We start from the raw sequence: 23,486 nt of genomic DNA on the forward strand, positions 1-23,486 counted from the left end.
ATTAGTTTTGCTAAAACAAGTGTATGGGACATTGGAAAAAATGTTGAATTTCACCATGGGGATGAATAAAGTATCTATCTATTTATCTATCTATCTATCTATCTATCTGTCTATCTATCTATATGAAAATATTGAATGAAAGGTCACAAGGTTTGCTCAAATTTAAGAGATGCATCAGGCATCCGACTTCTAATTTTCTCCAAAATTAAACGCGTCATAATGGAGCAGAGCCAAAAAAAAACAAGTGGATTTCGATCCTTCCAGTACAACAAAATAGCTCTCCTAGACAATAAAGCTGAAAAAGCCATTATACGTTGAGCAGAAGCAGGAACATTTCCAATTGCAATTGGAAATAATTTGGTAGTAAATAGCAATTACAACCTCTAATCTATAAAGCTATATCATCTGTATATTGTCATTTACCCAGGGTATCCCATTTTCCCATCTCAGAGAAAGTACCAGTAACATAATATTAAATAATGAAGGGCTACAAATACTGCTTTGTGGAATCCCATTCTCTATCTCATAGAAACACAACCATAACGTGCCAACCCGTACTTGCACAGTCTGTCCAAATAAAAAAAAATCAGAAACATTATACAATCTCCCTCCACTTCTAATTGCCATACTTTAATCAAAAGCTCTTCCTTCCACAATATATCATTTTCCTTTTCAGTATCAAAAAATTCGACTATTACGGCATCTTTATTTAATTCTGTTTTCCTAATATCATCTTCCAAACCTCAAACTGAATCTAACGTCATTTCATCCTTCCAAAATCGACTCTAATAAAACACCTTATCAGCACTCTTTCCAAAATATAACTCAAGCGCTTGATTAACATACATTCCATCAGTTTACATAAATGAGACATTCACGATATAGGCCCTTAACTAGAAGAATCAGATCGGAATCTTCCAGGTTTCAGAATAGGCACTACTGCTGCCATTTTCCATAAGGAAAGTGGCCTAACCTCCAAACATAATTCAGAAATTTAATATTTTCACAAAACAAAATGATATACAATTACAATTACATATCTCACACTTTCCTGGGGACACCTGACCTGCATTATTAATAAACTTCTTAAATTCATACAAATAAATCTCTACATCAGTGATACTATCATTGCTACAGCTGACTTCCAGCACATCAGGGTATTCACTGAAAAATATATGCCTACATTGTTTAACTTCTTCACTTAAATTATCCTGATTATGAATGTCAGCAAATGACCCACCAGTAACATAACATTCCCTGTTTCGGTAACAATAATTTTGCCCTCATTAATCAACACTGGAATATTATGATCCCCACAAATACCCCTATTTTCTAAATCATACCCCAAATCTCTCCAAGTTTGATATCCCTTCCAATATTATCTCCATATAACCTCCAGTAAATCACCTGCTTCCTCACCACGGCCTGTGCCCTTTTATTCTTGAAAAGCACCAGCACATAAAAACTAACATTTCTCCCAATTTGCTTCCTGTCCCGATATAAATCCAAACTCAAATTCATAAAGACATAAAGCGTGACTGACATTCACATTAACTAATCACCGTGTGAGTTCCCATTTGACCGACAGGCGACTCAGCCAATGATAGTAGGGATCAGTGTTGGGTCTGAGCTATGATAGGCTGCTGGAAATCAGCCCATGTTCCGCCCCTACTCTTCCGCTCCATCGCCATGGCGAAGTTCAGCGAGTCGCTTCCGTCGGTGTAGCTGGCCACGGCGTGCACAAGGACGGGTGTGATTCCCCTTTGACGCCTGGATGTGTCTGTTTCGGCAATGTCTCTGCTGGCTGAGAAAAAATTCTTTTGCAGGGAGCGAGCGAGGAGGCGAGGACCATTGACTACAACTCCCGGAAGGCCCCGCTGATGACAGAAGAGTTGGGGGGTTGTTTAGGGGTAAGATATAAAAGCAAAATGGAGGAAAATGTAATGCATTCCGTATTGTGTCATTCCTTCAGTGAAAAAATAAAGAAAGAAAGAAAGAAAGAAAGATAGAAAGAAAGAAAGAAAGAAAGAAAGAAAGAAAGAAAGAAAGAAAGAAAGAAAGAAAGAAAGAAAGAAAGAAAGAAAGAAAGAAAGAAAGAAAGAAAGAAAGAAAGAAAGAAAGTAAGAAAGAAAGAAAGAAAAAAAATTGCAGTTGGGAATAGATAGGATGCAAAACTTGGCTGATAAGAGGCAGATGGAGTTCAACCCAGATACGTGTGAAGTGGTTCATATTGCCAGGTCAATTTTGAACACAGAATATAATATTAATGGTAAGACTTTTGGCAACGTGGAGGATCAGACATATTGGGGTCTGTGTCCATACGACACTCAAAGCTGCTGTGGAGGTTGGCAGTGTTGTTAGGAAGGGGTCTGGTGTGATGGCCTTCATCAACCGTGGGATTGAGTTCAAGAGCTGTGAGGTGATGTTGAAGCTATATTTCTCCTAACCTGTACATAAGTAATTGTACCCCAACACAGCAGGGTTCTGGACATCAAGTTCGCTGATGACACGATCGTGGTGGGTCTCATCAGCAAGAACGACGAGTCAGCTTACAGAGAGGAGGTGCAGCGGCTAATGGACTGGTGCAGAGCCAACAACCTGTCTCTTAATATGAACAAAACAAAAGAGATGGTTGTTGACTTTAGGACGGCACAGAGCGACCACTCCCCGCTGAACATCGACAGCTCCTCGGTAGAGATCGTAAAAAGCACCAAATTTCTTGGTGTTCACCTGACGGAGAATCTCACCTGGTCCCTCAACACCAGCTCCATAGCAAAGAAAGCCCAGCAGTGTCTCTATTTTTTGTGAAGGCTGAGGAAAGTCCATCTCCCACCCCACATCCTCATCACATTCGACAGGGGTTGTATTGAAAGTCTCCTGAGCAGCTGCATCACTGCCTGGTTCGGAAATTGCACCATCCCGGATGCAAGATCCTGCAGCGGATACTGAGTTCAGCTGATATCATCGGGGTCTCTCTTCCTTCCATCACGAACATTTACACTACACGCTGCATCCGCAAAGAAAACAACATTATGAAGGACCCCATGCACCCCTCGTACAATTTCTTCTCCCTCCTGCCATCTGGGAAAAGGCTCCGAAGCATTCGGGCTCTCACGAACAGACTATGTAACAGTTTCTTCCCCCAAGCTATTAGAATTCTCAATACCCGAAGCCTGGATTGACACTTTGCCCTATTGTCCTGTTTATTATATATTGTAATGCCTGCACTGTTTTTGTGCACTTTACGCAGTCCAGTGTAGGTCTGTAGTCCAGTGTAGCTTTTTCTGTGTTGTTTTTTTTTCATATTACGTCTAGTTTTTTGTACTGTGTTATGTAACACCATGGTCCTAAAAATCGTTGCTCATTTTTACTATGTACTGTACAAGCAGTTATGGTCGAAATGACAATAAAAGTTGACTTGACTTGACTTGACTTAGTTGGACACCGCTTAGGGGTCCTGTGTTCAGTTCTGGTGGCCTCACTACAGGAAGAATGTGGATACTATAGAGAGTGTAGAGTAGATTTACAAGGATGTTACTCTTGGATTGGAGAACATGCCTTATGAGAATAGATTGAGTGAACTTGGCCTGTCCTTCTTGGAGTGACGGAGGATGAGAGGTGACCTGATAGAGTTGTAAAAGATGATGAGAGGCTTTTACCATGTGGATAGACAGAGGCATTTTCCCAGGCTTGAAGTGACTAACATGAGGGGACGTTGTTACATGGATGTGGCAGGAAGAACGAACCCAAGTGCAGGACTCTGGCATGGAGGCAGGATCAGGAGGCAGAACCTCCGTAGCGCGCACAGAATCGAGACCAGGCTGAGTCAGGACTAGGGAGGCTTGATTCACAAAGACATACGGGGTTGAGGACTTGGAGCAAGGTTCCTCGCTTTCTGAGAGTCGACCAACAATCTGGCAAGGGCTGACCGGAGCTGTCAGGGTCGTATCCTCCGGTGGCTAATGGAAACCAGGTGCTGGTGATTGAGAGGAATTGGGAAAGATTGGGAATCAAGTTTGCGGATTAAGGACCAATTAGAGAGGAAAGGGAAAAGGTGGGAAATGCCAGTCAGGACCATGACAGACGTAGTTTTAAGCTGCTTGGAAGTTGGTACCCAGGGAATGTCAGGGGTAAGTTTCTTACACAGAGAGTGGTGGGAGCATGGAATGGGCTGCCGGCAACAGTGGTGGAGGTGGATACAATAGGATATTTTAAGAGACTCTTAGATAGGTACATGGAGCATACAAACATAAAGGGTTATACTTTGGAGGGTTATAAATCTGGGTTCTGAGTCAAAGGCAGGCAGAGAGATTAGTTTAAATGGACACTGGGACAGCATGGATAGGTTGGCCGAAGGGCCTGTGTCAGTGCCGTAGGGAGGGGTTCTCTCCCAAACAGAATTCCCCTCAATAGATTCTGCATGACTTGCCAACATTCTTGAAAAGTTGCATTCAGTTCTGCTAAGCATTCTGTACAAAGGATGATTTGTGCTGGAGGACAGCAGAGGAGATTCATCATGAATGACGGGGCTTGTGTCCAGAGACCTTCAGTGATAGGAACAGAATCAGCCCATCGAGTCTGCCGCCTTTCCATCATGGCTGATCCCGGATCACACTCAATACCATACACCTGCTTTACCGCCATATCCTTTGATGTCCTGACCGATCAGGAAACGATCAACTTCCACGTTGAATATACCAACACATTTGGCCTCCACCGCAGTCTGTGGCAGAGCATTCCACAGATCCAATACTCTTTGTCTAATAAAAAAAATAAGCTGCTTACCTCTGTTTGAAAAGGTGGCCCCTCAACTTAGTGGCTGTGCCCCACCACAGGAAATACCTTCTCCACATCCACCTTATCCAGTCCTTTCAACATTCGGTAGGTTTCAATGAGATGCCCCGCATTTTTCTGAGTCCCAGTGGGCACAGGGTCAAAGCTGCCAAGCGCTCCTCATATTTTAACCCCTTCATTCGCGAAATCATCTTTGTGAACCTCCTCTGGACTCTCTCCAATGACAACACATCCTGTCTGAGATGTGGGGCCCAACACTGTTGACAATACTCCAAGTGCGGCCTGACTAGTGTCTTATAAAGCCTCAGCATTATCTCGTTGCTGTTATATTCATGGGGTGATATTGGACTGTGTTGTTCTACAGGGGGACCTTGGAATCCGAGTTCATAACTCCCAGATAGTGGTTCCATTGTCAGGCAGTTATGCTGCAGTTGTATAAATCTCTAGTTTAACCACATCTGGAGAATTGCATTGGAATGTAGGAATAATGTGGAGGTTTTGGATGGTGAGTGGAAGAGGTTTCACAGGATGCTGCCTGGATAAAGTGAGACTGGACAATCTCGGGGAATTTTCTCTGGAGTGGCAGAGGCTGAGGGAGGTCTGACAGACGTGTACAGGAACGTGAGGGGCACAGACAGAGTGGATATCCGGTATTTATTTCTCTAACGATGAAATGTCTAATACCAGAGGGCATGCACTTCAGGAGAAAGGGGAGCACAACCTTTTGCACTATTTAAGTACTTTGTAATTTAGTGTAGTTTTGTATCTTTTCTCTGCACAGTCACCGTTAAAAACAATTTAGAAAAGGCAAAGTTGTTAAAAACTTGAGTCGGAATGTTTAAAAGAGATTTGCGTTTCAAGTTTTGTTTTTCATTCCCATCGTGGTGGGTGTCTGGAGTGAATATCGGGTGGTGGTGGAGGCAGATGTGATAGAGGCTATTAGATACCACGTGAATGTGAGGAGAATGGAGGGATGTGTTCCTTGTGTAGGCAGATGGGATTGGTTTAGTAAGGCATGAAGTGACCAGTTCAATTGGTTCAGAACAACACAGTGAGCAGAACTGAGCAGAACCGATGTGATGAATTGTACTGCTCAGATATTTCATCCTACTGCCGAAGTTAAAATTATTGTTAAAGCTGCAGAAAGTTATCTTGGTGTTATATGGGGAGATGTAAATGAAGCTCTGATGGGTGGGGTATCTGTATCCCAGTCTACTCGTGGAGATACATAATGGGATTAAAATATTGCAATGAAATGCGAGAACTCCGATTTGTAATGCTCAAGACTTTAAAAAGCTTATTTCTGATTTGTCAGCTTCTTCTGATGTGATATGTATTCAGAAAACCTGGTTAATTTCTCATTTTAAGTTTTCCGGCGCAGGATGATATTGTCGTTAGGTTTGACAGATTAGTTGTTAGAGGGGGTATTGCCAGTTTTATAAGGAAAGGGGCAGGCTGTAGAGTTGTTATTGTGAATGAAACGTATGAGGAAATTGTCGAAATATTTGATTCAACGTGGGTGTATTGTTACGTACCCGTGACACGTGACAGTGGTTGAAGTTATACTGGACTTGAGGTAATGGTCTTGTGATGGTGGAGTGATGTCATTTTCCCGCCGGTAGAGGTCATGTGACAGGTTTTTTTTTTACAGGGTATAAAAAGGAAGACCCACCCTGTCAGTTGGGGCAGTTCGTGGCGGGATTTGCCAAGCTGACTTCATGTCCCTGCGTGATTTAATGTGATGACGCAGTTTAGTTGAAAAATGAAGTTTTATATCATGCCTAAAGTTTAAAAGGTCATTGCCAGCGGGTTCTTTGCTGGTGGAGAGTGAAGATAAGAATTTGGAAGATAAAAATCGAGGAGAATCGATTTTCGACGGTGGATTAGTTACGACCTTATTTGATCCTCATTCGGAAGGATTTCGTTAACTGTTCTCGTGTTAATCTCCGCTGGGATAGCGGGAGATTCAGGACAGAGTGTGGAAGAAGCGGTTAGTGCCATTAAACCATTACGTTTTATAAAATTCTTCGTGGGAAAGTTCGACGCCGGGGATAGGACAACGACATGGAAGAGAATTTAAATCGCCTTAAAAAGTCTCTCCTTTTTAAAGAACTGTTTACTTTCGGCATACCGCTTTGAAGAACTGTTTTTTTTTCAATACCGCTTTAAGAACTGTTTGAATTGTAGAGCTATTAAGAGCTCTGAATGTGTCGCACAGCAGCTGTTTTCCGGTTACGTCTGAGTTTGTTTACTTTTGAGGGGGTTTGTTTTCAGTGTTTAATAAACGTGTTATTTGTTATAAAAACCCTTGCCTAACTCATCTATATTTATTGTTGCCTGAATACGTAACATAATTATGGGGGCTACGTCCGGATTTGGATCGTTTGAGTTTAAAATGCTTTTTGAATTTTGAGTCGTTGTTTTGGTAACGGGGACTGCTCGATTCTTTTGTTTGATTGGCTTGTGAGTGGTATTCGGCAACGATGAATATTGATGAGTTTCTGGATTCGCCAGCCGCGGAGTTGTTAACGAAGGCGAAAAAAAACTGAAGTATCTGAGATTGCTAATAGATTGCAACTTAAAGGTATTTTGGCGACTACATCGAAGGCTGTAATACAGAGAAAAATCGCATCACACTTTGTGGCTTCGGGTGATTTTGATGAATCGATTTTAGAATCGTTTCCAATAAGTAATCTGGAGATGCAGTTGCAAATCGAACAAATGATGTTAGAGAGGTGTAAATTGGTAGCTGAACAAAAGCAGAGAGATTTTGAATATGCAATGGCGAAATTAAGGTCTGGGAATCAGTCTTCTGATTCTAAAAAACCGTTTGTTGCTAGCCAAGAAATTAAATTGGTCCCTCCATTTAGTGAAACAGAAGTGGAAAGATATTTTCAACATTTTGAAACTATTGCTTGGATGTCAGACTGGCCGAAAGATAAATGGTCAGTGTTGTTACAGAGTGTGATTAAAGGCAAGGCACAGCAAGTTTACACAGCTTTAACTGCTGCGCAAGCATTAGATTATGATATTGTGAAAACGAATATTCTCAAAGCATATGAATTGGTCCCAGAAGCTTATAGAGAAAGATTCAGGAGTTTGAAAAAGTCTGTGGAAAAGACTTATGTGGAATTTGCCTATGATAAAGCTATGTGTTTTGAGAGATGGGTTTCTTCTAAAAATGTAAATGAGGACTATGAGACTTTGAGAGAGCTGATTTTGATGGAGGAATTTAAAAGAAGCATTCCTGTTGAAGTAAGGACCTACTTAAATGAGAAGGATACTGATAAATTGCAGGACTGTGCTAGATTAGCTGGATGAGTATGTTTTAATCCATAAGAATAAATTTCCTCAGGGCAGAATTTTTAAGAGGAAAAACAATATGGAGACTCAAGGTAAATCAGAAATTAAATCAGAGGTTAATGAGAGAGGTAAGGAGGAAGGAAAACCTGTGAAGGAAAGACAGTTTGGTCTTATTTGTAACTATTGTAAGAAGCCTGGCCATGTAATAGCTAACTGTTTCAAATTGAAAAAGAAAGAGAAGGAAGCAGTTCCAGATGCTTGTGTGCAACATACTGAAGCACCTGTAAAGTTACAGGGTTTGGTAAACACAAATGAGGATTTGTTAGAGTCTGACCAAGTTAGAAAGGGATATGATCATTTTATAACTGAAGGGTTTGTATCCTTGAAAGAAGGATCTACTCTGGTGCCAATAAAAATTCTTAGGGATACTGGAGCTTCTCAATCACTGATGTTAGATAGTGTGTTGAAGTTTAATGAAGAGAGTGATACTGGTGAGGTAAATTACATAAGAGGTGTTGGAAGTGATTTTATGCCTGTACATTTACATAAAGTAAATTTAAAGTCAGGGTTAGTTACAGGATTTGTTAAAGTAGGATTACAGCATAGCTTACCTGTGAAGAGTATTTCTTTATTGTTAGGTATGACTTGGCAGGTGGACAAGTTTTTCCTGAAGTGCATTTGACAATGGAGTCAGAGGAACCAGAGGTGAATTCTAACACAGATTCTTCCTGTGTTGTGACTAGAGCTATGGCTAAAAAGATGGATGTGCAGAATGAGGTTGTTACTCATGACTGTTCAACTCAGGATTCGAGTTTTGAGGATGTGTCAGAGACTTTCTTACCTTCGTTGTTTGAACAAGGTTCTGGGAGTAAGTCTGACTATGAAGATTTATCTCTGTCTCGGAAGGAGATGATAGCAGAGCAGAATAGAGATCCTGAGATTATAAAATTAAGGGAACAATCTTTACTAGGTAGTGAAATTGAGAAGGTGTCAGTAGGATATTACTTGGAAAAAGGAGTGTTGATGAGGAAGTGGAGGTCGCCTACATTTACAGTTAGAGCAGAAACAACAGATGAAGGAATTGATTTTTAAGTATAAGGATTTGTTTCCAGATGTTCCGAGAAGGACTACTATAGCTTCACATGATGTAGATGTTGGAGATGCCAAACCTATTAAACAACATCCATATAGGATGAACATGGAAAAATGTGAACTTGCTGAGAAAGAAATTGAATACATGTTAGAGAATGATATTATTAGACATTCTAACTCGAATTGGAGTTCGCCATGTGTTATGGTGCCAAAAACCTGATGGTAGTATTAGGTTTTGTACAGACTATAGGAAGGCGAATGCTGTAACGAAAACAGATGCATGTCCAATTCCTAGAGTAGATGATTGTGTAGATAAGGTTGGAAAAGCAAAGTTCCTTACAAAGATTGATTTATTGAAAGGGTATTGGTGTGTTCCATTAACGGACAGAGGTAGAGAGATTTCTGCATTTGTAACTCCATCTGGGTTATATGAGTATAATGTTCTTCCATTTGGGATGAAGAATGCCCCAGGTACTTTCCAGAGGATGATTAATTCTGTGATTTCAGGGATTGAAAGATACTGATGCTTATCTTGATGATTTAGTGACAGGAAATGATACTTGGGAAGCACACATAATTGCGGTGGAGAAATTGTTTGAAAAGCTTTCAAAAGCTGACTTGACTATTAATTTAGCCAAGAGTGAATTTGGACATGCCACTGTGACTTACCTTGGTTATGTTGTAGGTCAAGGTAAGGTACCCTCCTGTTCAGGCAAAAGTTCAGGCAATTTTAGAGATTCCCACTCCGACGGGGAAAAAAAACTCTTAGAAGATTTTTGGGAATGGTAGGATATTATCGAAAATTTTGTGAGAATTTTGCTAATTTTGCCCTTCCATTAACTAATCTTCTGCAGAAGAATGTGAAGTTTGTGTGGACAGTGCTTTGTCAGGAAGCATTTGAAAAATTGAAAACAATGATATGTCAACAACCTGTGCTTAAGGCACCTGACTATGAAAAACCTTTTTCATTAGCTGTAGATGCTAGTGATGAAGCTGCGGGAGCAGTATTGATGCAAAGGAATGAGGGTGATGAGGTTGATCATCCAGTAGCTTACTTTTCTAAGAAATTTAATAAGCATCAAAGAAACTATTCAACAATAGAGAAAGAATTGTTATCTCTTGTTTTAGCTTTGGAATATTTTGAGGTATATGTTGGTACAACTCAAAAACCACTTATTGTTTACACTGATCATAAACCGTTAGTTTTTCTGAGTAAGATGAAAAACAAAAACAGAAGATTATTAAATTGGAGTTTGATGTTACAAGAGTACAATATGTGATAACTCATGTTAAAGGTAAAGATAATGTGGTTGCTGATCGTCTATCTCGATGTTGAATGTACAATGTAATTTTTTTTGGAGTAGTTTTTTTTAATTGTAACACTCCTACTGTATTGTATGTTGTAAGATGTTATATGATGGTATTGTATATTGTGTATGTTATATATTTATTACATTTGTTTTTTCTTGTAAGTAATTATTAAAATTTTTGTTCTTGTAAGACCAAAAATGTTTTTTTTGGAGGGAGGTGTTACGTACCCGTGACACGAGACAGTGGTACCCTTGTCACGTGACTGGGGTTGAAGTTATACTGGACTTGAGGTAATGGTCTTGTGATGTGGAGTGATGTCATTTTCCCGACAGTAGAGGTCATGTGACAGTTTTTTTTACAGGGTATAAACGGAAGACCCACCCTGTCAGATGGGGCAGTTCGTGGCGGGATTTGCCAGCTGACTTCATGTCCCTGCGTGATTTAATGTGATGACGCAGTTTAGTTGAAAAATGAAGTTTTATATCATGCCTAAAGTTTAAAAGGTCATTGCCAGCGGGTTCTTTGCTGGTGGAGAGTGAAGATAAGAAATTTGGAAGATAAAAATCGAGGAGAATCGATTTTCGACGGTGGATTGGTTACGACCTTATTTGATCCTCATTCAGAAGGATTTCGTTGACTGTTCTCGTGTTAATCTCCGCTGGGATAGCGGGAGATTGAGGACAGAGTGTGGAAGAAGAGGTTAGTGCCATTAAACCATTACGTTTTATAAAATTCTTCGTGGGAAAGTTCGACGCCGGGGATAGGACAACGACATGGAAGAGAATTTAAATCGCCTTAAAAAGTCTCTCCTTTTTAAAGAACTGTTTACTTTCGGCATACCGCTTTGAAGAACTGTTTTTTTTCAATACCGCTTTAAGAACTGTTTGAATTGCAGCGCTATTAAGAACTCTGAATGTGTCGCAAAGCAGCTGTTTTCCGGTTACGTTGAGTTTGTTTACTTTGAAGGGGTTTGTTTTTCTATGTTTAATAAACGTGTTATTTGTTATAAAAACCCTTGCCTAACTCATCTATATTTATTGTTGCCTGAATACGTAACAGTATTAAATTGGTTATTTTTAAAAAAATCCTTGTGGAAAAACTTTCTACTGATTTGTGAGAAAGTATATGTAATTCCCGCGCACTAGGCTTGTATGGTTTGGAGATTTCAACGCACATAGTTGACTGTAGGGATGTTCGAGGCATGATGGTAACGGTTTGATTGTCGACGAGTTTTTCAACTTGTGTGTCTGAACGGGTACGAGATTTAATTTTCATAGTAGTTGTGGAAATGCTGCAGAATTTTGAAGAAGATGTGAATTTCTGCAATGAAATGTTATTCAGCAAACTGCGTTGGATGTGATTCCCATTGCAAACAGAATTAATAGGAGAAAGGCTGTACCATGGTGGACTGAAGAGTGTGGAGAGGCAATTAGGGACAGAAATAATGTTTTTAGAGAAATTAATAAGTTTCAGTCTACGAATGACCTTATTAAGTATAAAAGGGCACAGGCCGTGGTGAGAAAAGTGGTGAAGACTGTGGAAAAGGTTTTCCGGGAGTAATATTGTGATAATATTGGACGGGACTGGCAGGTCAGATGTCTCCGCGAAAGAATGATATGTTATTGTCTAATCAGACATATGACTGTCAACACTCTTGAGATAATATTAAAATGTCTGAATTGTATTTCGAGGTTTGATCACATTCCGTCCTCTTGGAAAATGGCTGTATTAGTGCCCATTCTAAAACCTGGGAGCTCCCGGTCTGAGCCTACTGTTTATAGGCCAATATCATTAACGACTTATTTATGTAAACTTATGGAACGTAGGTAATCGAGCGCTTGAATTATACTTTGGATAAAACAGGTAATTTCACATTTTATCAGAGGGGATTTCGGAAGGGTGGAATGACATTGGATTCAGTTTTATTACTGGAAGATACTATTTAAAAAGCGCAAATAATTATATGTTTTTAATAGCTGTATTTTTAATATTGAAAAAGGATGATGGTATTTATGAAAGGAAGATCTTCTGATTAAATTAAGATAATAAAGTTTGAGGGAGGGATTGACTTCCTGTGCAGCTACGGGTGGGCAAGTTGTATTCGGTTTTTATGAGATGGGAGTTTGGGATCCCATAGGTAGAAATTTCAATCTGAAAGTATACGGAAATACAATAGCAATTAATCAGGTCGAACAGTCGGCAAATAGATGGGATTTAAGCTTTCAGTGACAAAACCACGTTATGTGTTTTATAAACAGGATTGAGATGAAATTATGCGGGTAACCTCTTGAAGACGTGTCATTGGTAAAAATTTCTAGCCATATGGGTGGATCATAAAGCAACATATCAGTAAAATAATTGATAAATATAAAGGTATAGGTACAGGCATCCGTCAGTCTCAAGAGACCATGGAGTTGCGCCCTTGAAAAATCTAATCAGGGTGGTGTACAGCGTCGATTGTGACTGAAGAGGCCCAGCAGGGAGTGACAGTCCTTGCCACATTTGGCACAAGTGTGGTGAGTGTCCTGTAGGTCCACCTCTTGAGGTTTCTGCTTCCTGCGCATGCGCCTCTCCTCAGGCGTCCGCCTCAGCTTCTCTTCACTCTTTCGAGACTTTGGTGGTCGTTTATACTTGCTTCATTAGATCTGTTCTTGATATCGGATTAACTTCATCCTCAAATTTCAAAGGTTTAGGTGTGATACAAGCAGCGGCTTTAAGATTGTGCTGTGGTGCAGTAAGGTCGTCTTCTGTTTCGGCTTTACTAGTTGAAATTATGGAGGCTGAATTTAATGTTAGCATACTAGACTAATTCGAGTGGGCAAGAAATAATCATCGTGTTAAAGGTGCGTTGGAGGACTGTTGGAACAATACAAGAAGAGTGTTTTGGACTGGTTTCGGGACATTTGACCCTGCTTTCATTACAATGGCCTGTTGAAGTATGTACCAGTTTGTTAAATTTTGTTTTAACATTTGTATGTAAACACCTTCAAGGTTGTGGAGTTGCTTTTCACGATTGTGATGTGGAAAATAAGGGTCGCTTTGGTTTTGAGAGACCACCTGTATGGGTGACTATGGAGACAGAGTAAAAATTAATAAATTCTCATGATCCCTTATGCCTGAAAATCTTCAGTTCATCAGTATATTAATGAAGATTATTATGACATATTAACCATTTTACAGAAAGATCAAAATATAATTTAACTGGAATTGTTGGTGTGGCGGTTTTTTGTGCCCGAATTATAGGTAACGATAAAGAAGCGACCTACGAAACATTGATCAGGATACACAGCAGAGCTGGTTGCCATCATTCTAGTTCCTTACTGTTGGAAACACATCAAACATTATTTCATATTCAAAGTACTGGATTCGGCGTGCGCACTGATTTCGGGGCACACGAATACACGGCGAGCAGTCGGATCCCGAGGAGCCGTTGAACAGAGGGATCTGGGAACACAGATCCAGCATTACTTGAAAGTGGCGTCACAGGTAGATAATGGAAAGCTTTTGGCACATTGGACTTCATAACTCAAAAGCATTCCGTACAGGAGATAGGATGTTACATTTAAGTAGTAAAAGACGTTGGTGAGACCTAACTTGAAATATTGTGTGCTTTGGGGCTGACTGCGCGTTTGAAGATGCACAGGATTTCGGATACACGTGGTTTTGGGGTTTGCGCACAGATTTTGGGCATATCTGCTGGTTTTGGGATGCACAGAACTAAGATTTGGGGAAGTGCACCTCTCTCTCTCTCTCTCTCTCTCTCTCTCTCTCTCTCTCTCTCTCTCTCTCTCTCTCTCTCTCTCTCTCTCTCTCTCTCTCTCACACACACACACACACACACACAAACACACACAAACACACACACACACACACACACACACACACACACACACACACACACACACACACACACACGAGCGCGCGCACACACAACACATTCTGATCCGCCTTTCCAGCTCTCCGCAGTGGTTCTCTGACACAGACGCGGCGACATGATTACAACATATTAACCCCAACTAGACTGCTGTGTTTGGTAGCCATGTGTTAGGGTTAAAGGTGGGTCCTGTACGAGTTCTCGAATGTTCCAACTGTGACGAATCCACTGAGAAAACTGAAGTACTTCGTTGACCGGAAAGTGTTCATTCATCACCACAAGCAGACATGTTCCTGAGGACCCTCTCGGTAGAGTTCCCCAAAGACCAAGTACATCAAGAATTTATACTCTTCAGGAGAGTGTAACAGGAGGTGACAGAGTACAATTTCACAAGCTACAATGACATATTTTTTCTTCAAAATTCTGTATTTGACAAATGGTCCCTTTGAAGTACATATTTACAATGAAAGATCATTTAATTGATAAGACACCTCAGAAGGTTCCGTCATATTTGTTGGGACAAACTAACGTCCACAATGGTCGAAATATTAATTTACTAATTTAATCACAATCTGTCTCTGCGGGGATTGCATTTGTCTGACGCAATCGGTTTGTCAATAATTTAAAAAAAAAACTTTATTTTTAAATCTGTTTAAATGTGTCCCTGTGGAGTCGCTAAATGGTATTCAAAACCCTAGGCATGTGCTGCCACAACATCTCATTCCGAGAGATCGTCTGTAGCACAAGGGGACAAACCACTGGGCAGAGAAAATGTCTGCAATGTTGGATAGGTACAGGAGTGTGGAGAAACTTGATGATCATTGTATATCCGTCGGAGACATCGATCCTCTCTGCTCAACATTCTGATGGTTCATATTTAATGACAAGCGGAACTAAACCTCTGTCTCCCCACCAACTCATGGGATGGGCTCGAACTTTGCTCTTGCCTTTAATAACACGTTGAGCAGAGTTGCCCCAGTGCCGGGGAAGGACAGCTCTACGGGAGGGAGTGATGCAAGGGTTTTAATGGGACTTTCACAAATTTGTCACAGAGCTGGAAACGGGCAGCTCTCCGCGAATGGGTGACTGGTATTTGTGTGTGTTGTTCCTGTCCGAATCCCTTCCCGGCCCCCGTCAGATACCTGGTCAGTCACGCTTCAATCAGTGAAACCGGCCCCATCAGTGACTGGAATCGGGATCAGCACCGATCGCTTTTGTTCATGCAGCTCGTTTATTTTTAATCGCCGGCAATTTTCCACACACCGTCTTATCACCATACTGAAGAGGGAATGTCAGAGACAGGGTGACCCGTGTCTGATGTTAGATTAGCAGTTATTCAGAGACTCCAGCACTCTTGAGATCTAGCTGAAACCCAATCCCGTGTTAACTCCCGGAGGAATAAGTTCAGTAATGCCCAATGTCTTTCTCTCTCTCTCTCTCTCTCTCTCTCTCTCTCTCTCTCTCTCTCTCTCTCTCTCTCTCTCTCTCTCTCTCTCTCTCTCTCTCTCTCTCTCTCTCTCTCTCTCTCTCTCTCTCTCTCTCTCTCTCTCTCTCTCTCTCTCTCTCTCTCTCTCTCTCTCTCTCTCTATATATATATATATATATAGTGAATGTCGTGGCGATTGTGATCCTGTCCCGGGGAAAGTGCGGCCTCTCTACCTGCACCACTCGCTACCTGGTGGCCATGGCAGCGGTGGATCTACTGATCATTGTCACGGGGGTCATTTTGTATTGGATCAAATTTTATTACTTCCGATGGAGCTTTCTGAGCATCACCCCTGTATGCCGTGTTATTGATGTACTGAAGTTCACAGCCGCACACTGTTCTGTCTGGTTCACCGTCACTTTCACCTTTGACCGGTTTGTCGCCATTTGCTGCCAGACACTGAAAACAAAATATTTCACCGGGAAAACTGCGGCTGTGGTTCTGACAACAACCGGCGTACTGTCGTGTCTGAAAAACGTTCCCCGATACTTTGTACGGGAACCCAGAGTGATCATCGACAATGTACCGTGGTTCTGTAAACTCATAGACAATTATTTCACTGACCACGGGTGGGTAGGATATGACTACCTCGATATTGTTTTAACTCCGTTCCTCCCTATCTTTGTGATTCTGCTGATGAACGCTCTGACAGTCAGGCACATTTTAGCTGCCAGTCGGGTCCGTAAGGGGCTGAAGGGTCAGAGTAAGGGGGAGAACCGTAGTGACCCGGAGATGGAGAACAGGAGTCTGTGGTTTTACTCTTCACCCTCTCCGCAGCTTCATCCTCCTGTGGATGACACATTTTGTAAATGTCATGTATTATCAGGTCTCAGGGAAAGGGTTCGCTTTCAATGATTCTGAACGGATCTTTATGAATGTCGGGGTTTTGCTGAGGAATTTCAGCTTGTGCACCAACACATTTATTTACGCGTTGACGCAGACAAAATTCAGGGAGCAGGTGATCAGCGCGGTAAAATATCCGGTCACCTCGGTGCTTCAGTTCATTAATAACGCCGCGTCCTGAGCACAAGTCAAAGGCGGTCGCGAGTCTCCATTCTGGGCTCCAGCACCTCACATTCACCGCCTGATGTGAAGGTGTTATTCCCGGGAGGATTGTTCCATCGACCGGCAGCTTCGGGACATCAGGATGGTGTCTGTGTGTGCATAGGCAGACACCGTCCTGGACACCCAATAACTTCCTGGATTTGCCCTAGCATATGTCAGTCAAAGAACGACTGTGGATTGTCGCCCACACATTGGTCTGTGGGCATGTAGATGAATTCCCACCCACCAACCTCACAATCTGACGTCCTCACAGCAAGATGGCGATCTAGTCTGATGTCGGTTGGCACATCCAATATCAATCACACCCACCGCCGCCTTGATTGCCTGACGTGCTTAAATAGGGCGTGGTTTCAAACTACGGCGGTTGACACTCTAACTTAAAGGCACATTCCCGATACCAACTGTGTTTGAGAGAATTTGGAAACAAAAGCCTTCACTGCTTCTTGTTTTCAAATTTAAGCTAAATTACCCCCAAGATGTCCTATAGACTATACGTAACGAAACACAATACTGTGCCATAAATTAAAGGAACTCGCATAAATTTTAGATAGTTTTTAAATGAAAGCTATCAACCCCCAAACATTGTAATACAACCTCATCTTGATTTATTTCTACGTGATCTGCTTCACCCTCAAAAAGTATGTGTTGAACTGCTTCATAATGACACAACCGAGAATGATGTTTTCCAACATAACATAATGAATAATTAAGCAGAGTACTGTATGTTCAATTCTGTGTTGTCTCAATATAATTCCTTCCCTTCTTGTTTTACCCCCTTCACCCCTGAACCTAATGTTTTTATGTATTCTGTAAAACTGTCTCCCCTTGTGACCATTATCCCGCAAGTCTTGCCTGAGTTACCCTACAAACTCCCTAGCTTCTGATTTGCTAACTGGAAGGTCTTCATTTAGAGTTGAATTTCAACAGTTTTTTTTTAACGAAACAGTCACTGGTTCATTTCCCTCAACAGCACTGTGTGCAGGGACATATAAGGAGAAAACATATCAACCAATACTTTGAATCTGACGTAATGATTTTTGAGTTACCACGGCAAGCTGGCCAACTGGTAGAACTTGTTTTAGGCTCATGGAAAACGAACAGTAATCTGAAAAAATTACATTTACATGGACAAATTTCCTTCATCCACTATAAGCCTAAAACGATGTCAACAAATTCTGTCTATATTCTAATAAATGGTTAACATTTCATCAAAATTTCCCTTGATAAACTGAAGAACAAACAGAAAGTTGGGCTAAGATAATCTAAGAGAATCATCTGACTTTATTAAACTGTGTTATTAAGCTAGTCGTAGAGAAAACAAGATGCAGTTTCAGAAAATGTGACAATGGTGAATATTGCGTCATTAAACAATCCCATCTTCCCAACGAGATAACGCCACAGACGCCTAAAACTAAAAACACTCCTCGTGTGATGTTGCCAAGAGCCCTCTAACACAACGTCAACAGGATGATCATTTCTTTGCGCCCTCAAATTAATCCAGTGTGTTGACATCAACTGCACTCTCCGCAATTCTAACGGTAGTTGTCCCATTTCAACCAGTAAAGCCAAAACAGGTGATCACAACAGAATCTTTGAGCCTGTGCTTGTATCACAACCAAGCATTTTAAAGTTTAAGATGTAACTGATCCATAAACCACACAGCCATTATCAAGAACGAATTTAATTAAACAAATAAAATTGGTCAACAGAAATTTCCGTGCAGAACCTCAGAATACCCACAAATCGACATCTGGGAATCTTTATTGCTCCTTTATAGTTAACATTTATTTTACTGATATGGTGCTTCCATGTAAGCTTATTATCATCCACATGCCTGGAAATCTTACCACTGACACAATTTCAAGAGTTTGATCGTATCGGTTCAAATCAATTGCAGGTCTATTAACCCTACTTGTAAAACACATAACTTGTGTATTAGCTGCTGATAACTTAATTCCTAAATATTTAACTATTGTTCCAAATTATTGATTGTTACATGTATCCAACATACAGTGTAATTGAAATTTCTACCTTTAATCCACAAACCTCCATCATCTGCATGCAGTGATTTACGCATCCCATTGCCTATCAGAAAATATCATGAATCATAATATTAAATAATAAAGGTTACTGATATGGCTTTGTTATTTTCCTAATCTCTATCTCATAGAAACCCGTATGTAACCTGCCCACATCGTACCAGCACAGGTCGCCCAAACATAAAATTCAGAAAAAAACACATGCAACCTCCCTCTCTGTCCTAATTTCGATAATGTAGTCGACAGTCCTTCCATTCATAAACACCATATGACTATTCAATATCAAACATACTGCTCCCAAAACGTCTTTATTTAACTGTCCTTTCCTTGTATCTTCCAAACCTAAAACTGAATCCAATGTCATTCCACTCTTCCAAAATCAACACTGATAAAGCGATACATCACCTCTTTTATTCAAAATATATTTCAAACGCTGAATTTACAAACAAAAAAGATGTAACGATATAGCCTACAACCAGAAGGTTCAAGCACAGAGCTCCTCGGATTTAGAATAGGCACTGCTACTGCCATTTTGAATGAGGAAGGAAGATGGCCTAGCCGACAAATACGATTCTAAAATGTTGTTACATCAAGAGGATTGTCAGCTAGGTGTCTAATCATACAATACCAGACATCACCCTTTCCAGGAGACATTTTACCTTCATCAACAACAATCCAACCACAAACGGGAGGAAATCTGCATACGCTGGAAATCCAAGCAAGCCACACAAAATACTGCAAGATCTCAGCAGGCCAGTCTTTCTGTCCTCCAGTCCTGCTTACGGGTCTCGGCCCAACATCCCGACTGTAATCTGTTCCACAGACGCTCCCTGGCTCGCTGAGTTCCTCCAGTACTTTGGGGGCGTAGTCTTCGTTAACAATAGCCTTCTTAAATTCACTGAAAGAAAACTCCACAGCAGTGATACTACCATTGCTACAGCTGACTTTCAACGCATCAGGGTATGCAATTAGAACCACGTCCCTACATTCTTTAACCTCATCATTTAAATGGTTTTGATTACGAATCGCAGCAAATGACCCAACCATCTCTATTTCAGTGACAGTCATTTTACCCTCATCAATCAATCCTGGAATATTATGATCCCTACGAATCCCCCATTTTATCAATCATTTCCCAAATATCTCCGCTTAATATTCCTTCCAATATTGTCTCAATATGATTTCCAGTGAACATAATTCACAACCTTCACCACATTCAACACCTCGGCCTGTGCCCTTTTATACTTATCAGATACTTCCTAACTTTCCTAAACGTCGACTTCTCTCCCTAAATGCTACTACACTCTCCCCAATCCACCATTGTACAGCGTCTCTGCAATTAATGCCTTTTTTAAATGGAAACACTTCCAGCTCAGTTTGATGAATAATGTAACATAATCTTTCATTATAGAAATTTACATCATCCTCAACATTCAGCCCTGATTCAGCCCTCACTCAAAATCCTAATAAACCACGTAATTTGTTTTACCTAATATTCCAACTCCCTTGGCTGGCTTCCTGTCCCCGATGTAAATCCAACCTCAAGTTTATAAAGACAGGAAAATGATCACTCCCCAATGTTTCATCACCCTTAACATCCCACATACAGTACTCATACCGGCCAGTCTATTCCAAACCAGAGTTAAATCCATACAGTTTCATAATTAACATGAACATATATCTCGTGTTAACAAACCAGGTTTCCTGCATATACTGTATATAACATCGGGAGGATTTGAAAAATCAGAATCAAAGTTTTCCCAGTCTTTATCACGGGAAATCAAGCTTCTCGCATTCCATTGCAATATTTTAATCCCATTAGGCAGCTTCACAAGTAGAGTAGGATACAGATACCCCGGCCATCAGAGCTTCATTTACAGCTTCCCACACAACACCAGTTACACAAGTTACCTTCCTGCAGTTTTCACAAATATTTTAATTACCTCATTAGGACGAGATGTCTGATCAGTACAATTCATCTCATCCGTTATAAACATCACAAATTTCATTCTATCGAGCTGCAAAGACTCTTTAGTGAGAGAACTGTGATGACGGCATAAATCCACTGACGATACAGTCTGTTTTCTGACTAGGAATACGTTATCAACATTCACTTGAACTATTTCCAAGGCTGACAGTCGTTCATGTTAAGTAATCATCGTGTGAGCTCTTATTTGACCGACAGGCACGTCAGCCAGTGTCAGCACGGTACAGGGGAGGGTCTGAGCTACGATAGATCGGGTGGAAATCTGCCCCATATTTAGACCCCACTCTTCCCGTCCATCGCCATGGCGGTGTTCAGCGTGTTGCTGCTTCGGTGGTCGCCGGTCTCGTCCTCCACAAGGATGGGCGTGGTTCTCTTCGGTGGGTCCATTCCGGCGATGTTTGTGGTGGCTGAGGAAACGTGTTTTTTTTTGTAGGGACCGAGCGAGGAGGCGACGCTAATTGACTACAGCTTCTAGAACGCGCCGCGGCCTCGCCAGTTCGGGAATAATCGCTGATTGATCGCGGCGCCCGACGTGAGCTGCAGCTCCAAGGGTTTGTTAATTATGTGCAACAGTCTCTATTATGACCAATTTGTGCAATTCGTATGCTGTTAGATAGGAAATTGGGAGCAAAAATCTGGAGCAGAACATTTGCATGGCGTTCTGCATAGGTATATTCCATTGAGGCAGCGTAAGGATGATCGGTTTAAAGAACCATGGTGTACAAAGATTGTGGAATATTTAGTTAAGAAGAAAAGAAAAGCTAACGAAAGGTTGAAGAAACTAAGTACCTCTGGAGCCCTAGAAAATTGCAAGTGTGCCAGAAAGGCGTTTAAGAATGAAAATTAGGACGTTGTTTCGTTTTTACTGTGCACTGTACCAGCAGTTATGGTCGAAACTATAATAACTTGACTTGACTTGCTGCACATAGTCACCTACGTCCGCTTTGATGCGGCACTACAACCCCAGTCAGGCAACGCCCTCAATCGGCGGCAACGGCCCTAACAAGCTAATTAAGGTCTGAGACCTTGTTGTAGTTAAAAGTTTTTCACTCTGCAATTGTACAGAACAAAAAATAATACACTAATTTTGCTTAAAATGTTGAAAAGAATGTTTCATCTTTAATTTTTTGACTTTTGGAGATCAGTTTATCTTCGACTCACTTATCTATTCTCAGTAGCAGAAATTTTGAACCGGGGTGCCGAAACCTTTGCATGCCACTGTAGGTAGAACTTTAAACTTTTTGAAGGTGGAAGCAGCTATTTGTGAACTGTTTGAAATGAGTCTTGCTTTGAACTGATCTTATGTGCACATGAGTCTCTCAGAGGGTTTGGGGTGCACATAGATTTTGGGCTGCGCTCTTACTTGTTGATGTGCATATATTTGGGGGTGCACACGATTTGGCTTTTGACTTTTCCTTAAAATGGGCCCTTTTTCTGCTTATTTTTAATTTCTAATCCTACATTCAGATTAAACTTCATGAAGTTCAATCATTTAATTGAATATGTTGTACCGTCTGATATTTTGCGGTCGGACCTGTAACTGGGCAACACATCTTACAGCATCCACACAAACGAGATTTCTCAGTTTGGCGGAGGCCCCTAGACGACCACGGGCTGGCCAAACCTGAGGACCTGAGTGTTACACATACAACATCGGGAGGATTTGACAAACCAGAAATAAACTTCAGCGGACGGGCGTGGTGCTCTTTCGACACCTCGGTGAGTGCGCCCAGCGGATGTTTGAGGTGGATGAGGAAGAGTGCGCCCAAATATTCGTGCCGAACCCAAACTCCACATGCACATCAGTTGTTCTCAGAGCAAGAATCATATCAAACAGCTTACTAAAGGTAAGCCTCAAGCCCGCTCAGCTCGCATTCGTCTAGGGGGAGCAGTCTTCGGCCCCGCAAAATGATGTAACCAAGTTTGTGCAGATGCTGTGTGATGTAGCCCACAACGTCAAATAACAGACAGTGCACCATATGCGATTAAATGATTACACTTTATAACACTTACTTTGACTATGTGATTAAACGATTACTCCTTATAACACTTACATTGACTATGTGATCAAATGATTACTCTATATAACACTTACATTGAATATGCGATTAAATGATTACTCTTTATAACTCATACTTTGACTATGTGATTAAATGATTACTCTTTATAACACTTACATTGACTATGTGATCAAATGATTACTTTTTATAACTCTTACTTTGATTATGTGATTAAATGATTACTCTTTATAACTCTTACTTTGACCATGTGATCAAATGATTACTCTTTATAACACTTACATTGACCATGTGATCAAATGATTACTTTTTATAACTCTTACATTGACTATGTGATCAAATGATTACTCTATATAACACTTACATTGAATATGCGATTAAATGATTACTCTTTATAACTCATACTTTGACTATGTGATTAAATGATTACTCTTTATAACACTTACATTGACCATGTGATTAAATGATTACTCTTTATAACTCTTACTTTGACTATGTGATTATAATAGAGAAACAA

The 23,486-nt window shown here is 40.8% G+C and overlaps 2 protein-coding genes across 2 annotated transcripts in view; both read right to left on the reverse strand.

The window, feature by feature from the left end:
• LOC140720160 (zinc-binding protein A33-like) overlaps window positions 1–23,486 on the reverse strand; it is a 489,530-nt gene that overhangs the window by 395,048 nt on the left and 70,996 nt on the right. The gene's annotated exons all lie outside the window — the stretch shown is intronic.
• Window positions 21,406–23,486, reverse strand: part of LOC140720140 (nuclear factor 7, ovary-like) — a 31,944-nt gene continuing 29,863 nt past the window's right edge. Inside the window, exon 6 of the mRNA XM_073035025.1 lies at window positions 21,406–21,488. Within this exon, the coding sequence (XP_072891126.1) occupies window positions 21,406–21,488 (83 nt within the window). The remainder of the gene's footprint in view (window positions 21,489–23,486) is intronic.

Source organism: Hemitrygon akajei, unplaced genomic scaffold (genome assembly GCF_048418815.1).
Source record: "Hemitrygon akajei unplaced genomic scaffold, sHemAka1.3 Scf000037, whole genome shotgun sequence".
Taxonomy (NCBI): Eukaryota; Metazoa; Chordata; class Chondrichthyes; order Myliobatiformes; family Dasyatidae; genus Hemitrygon; species Hemitrygon akajei.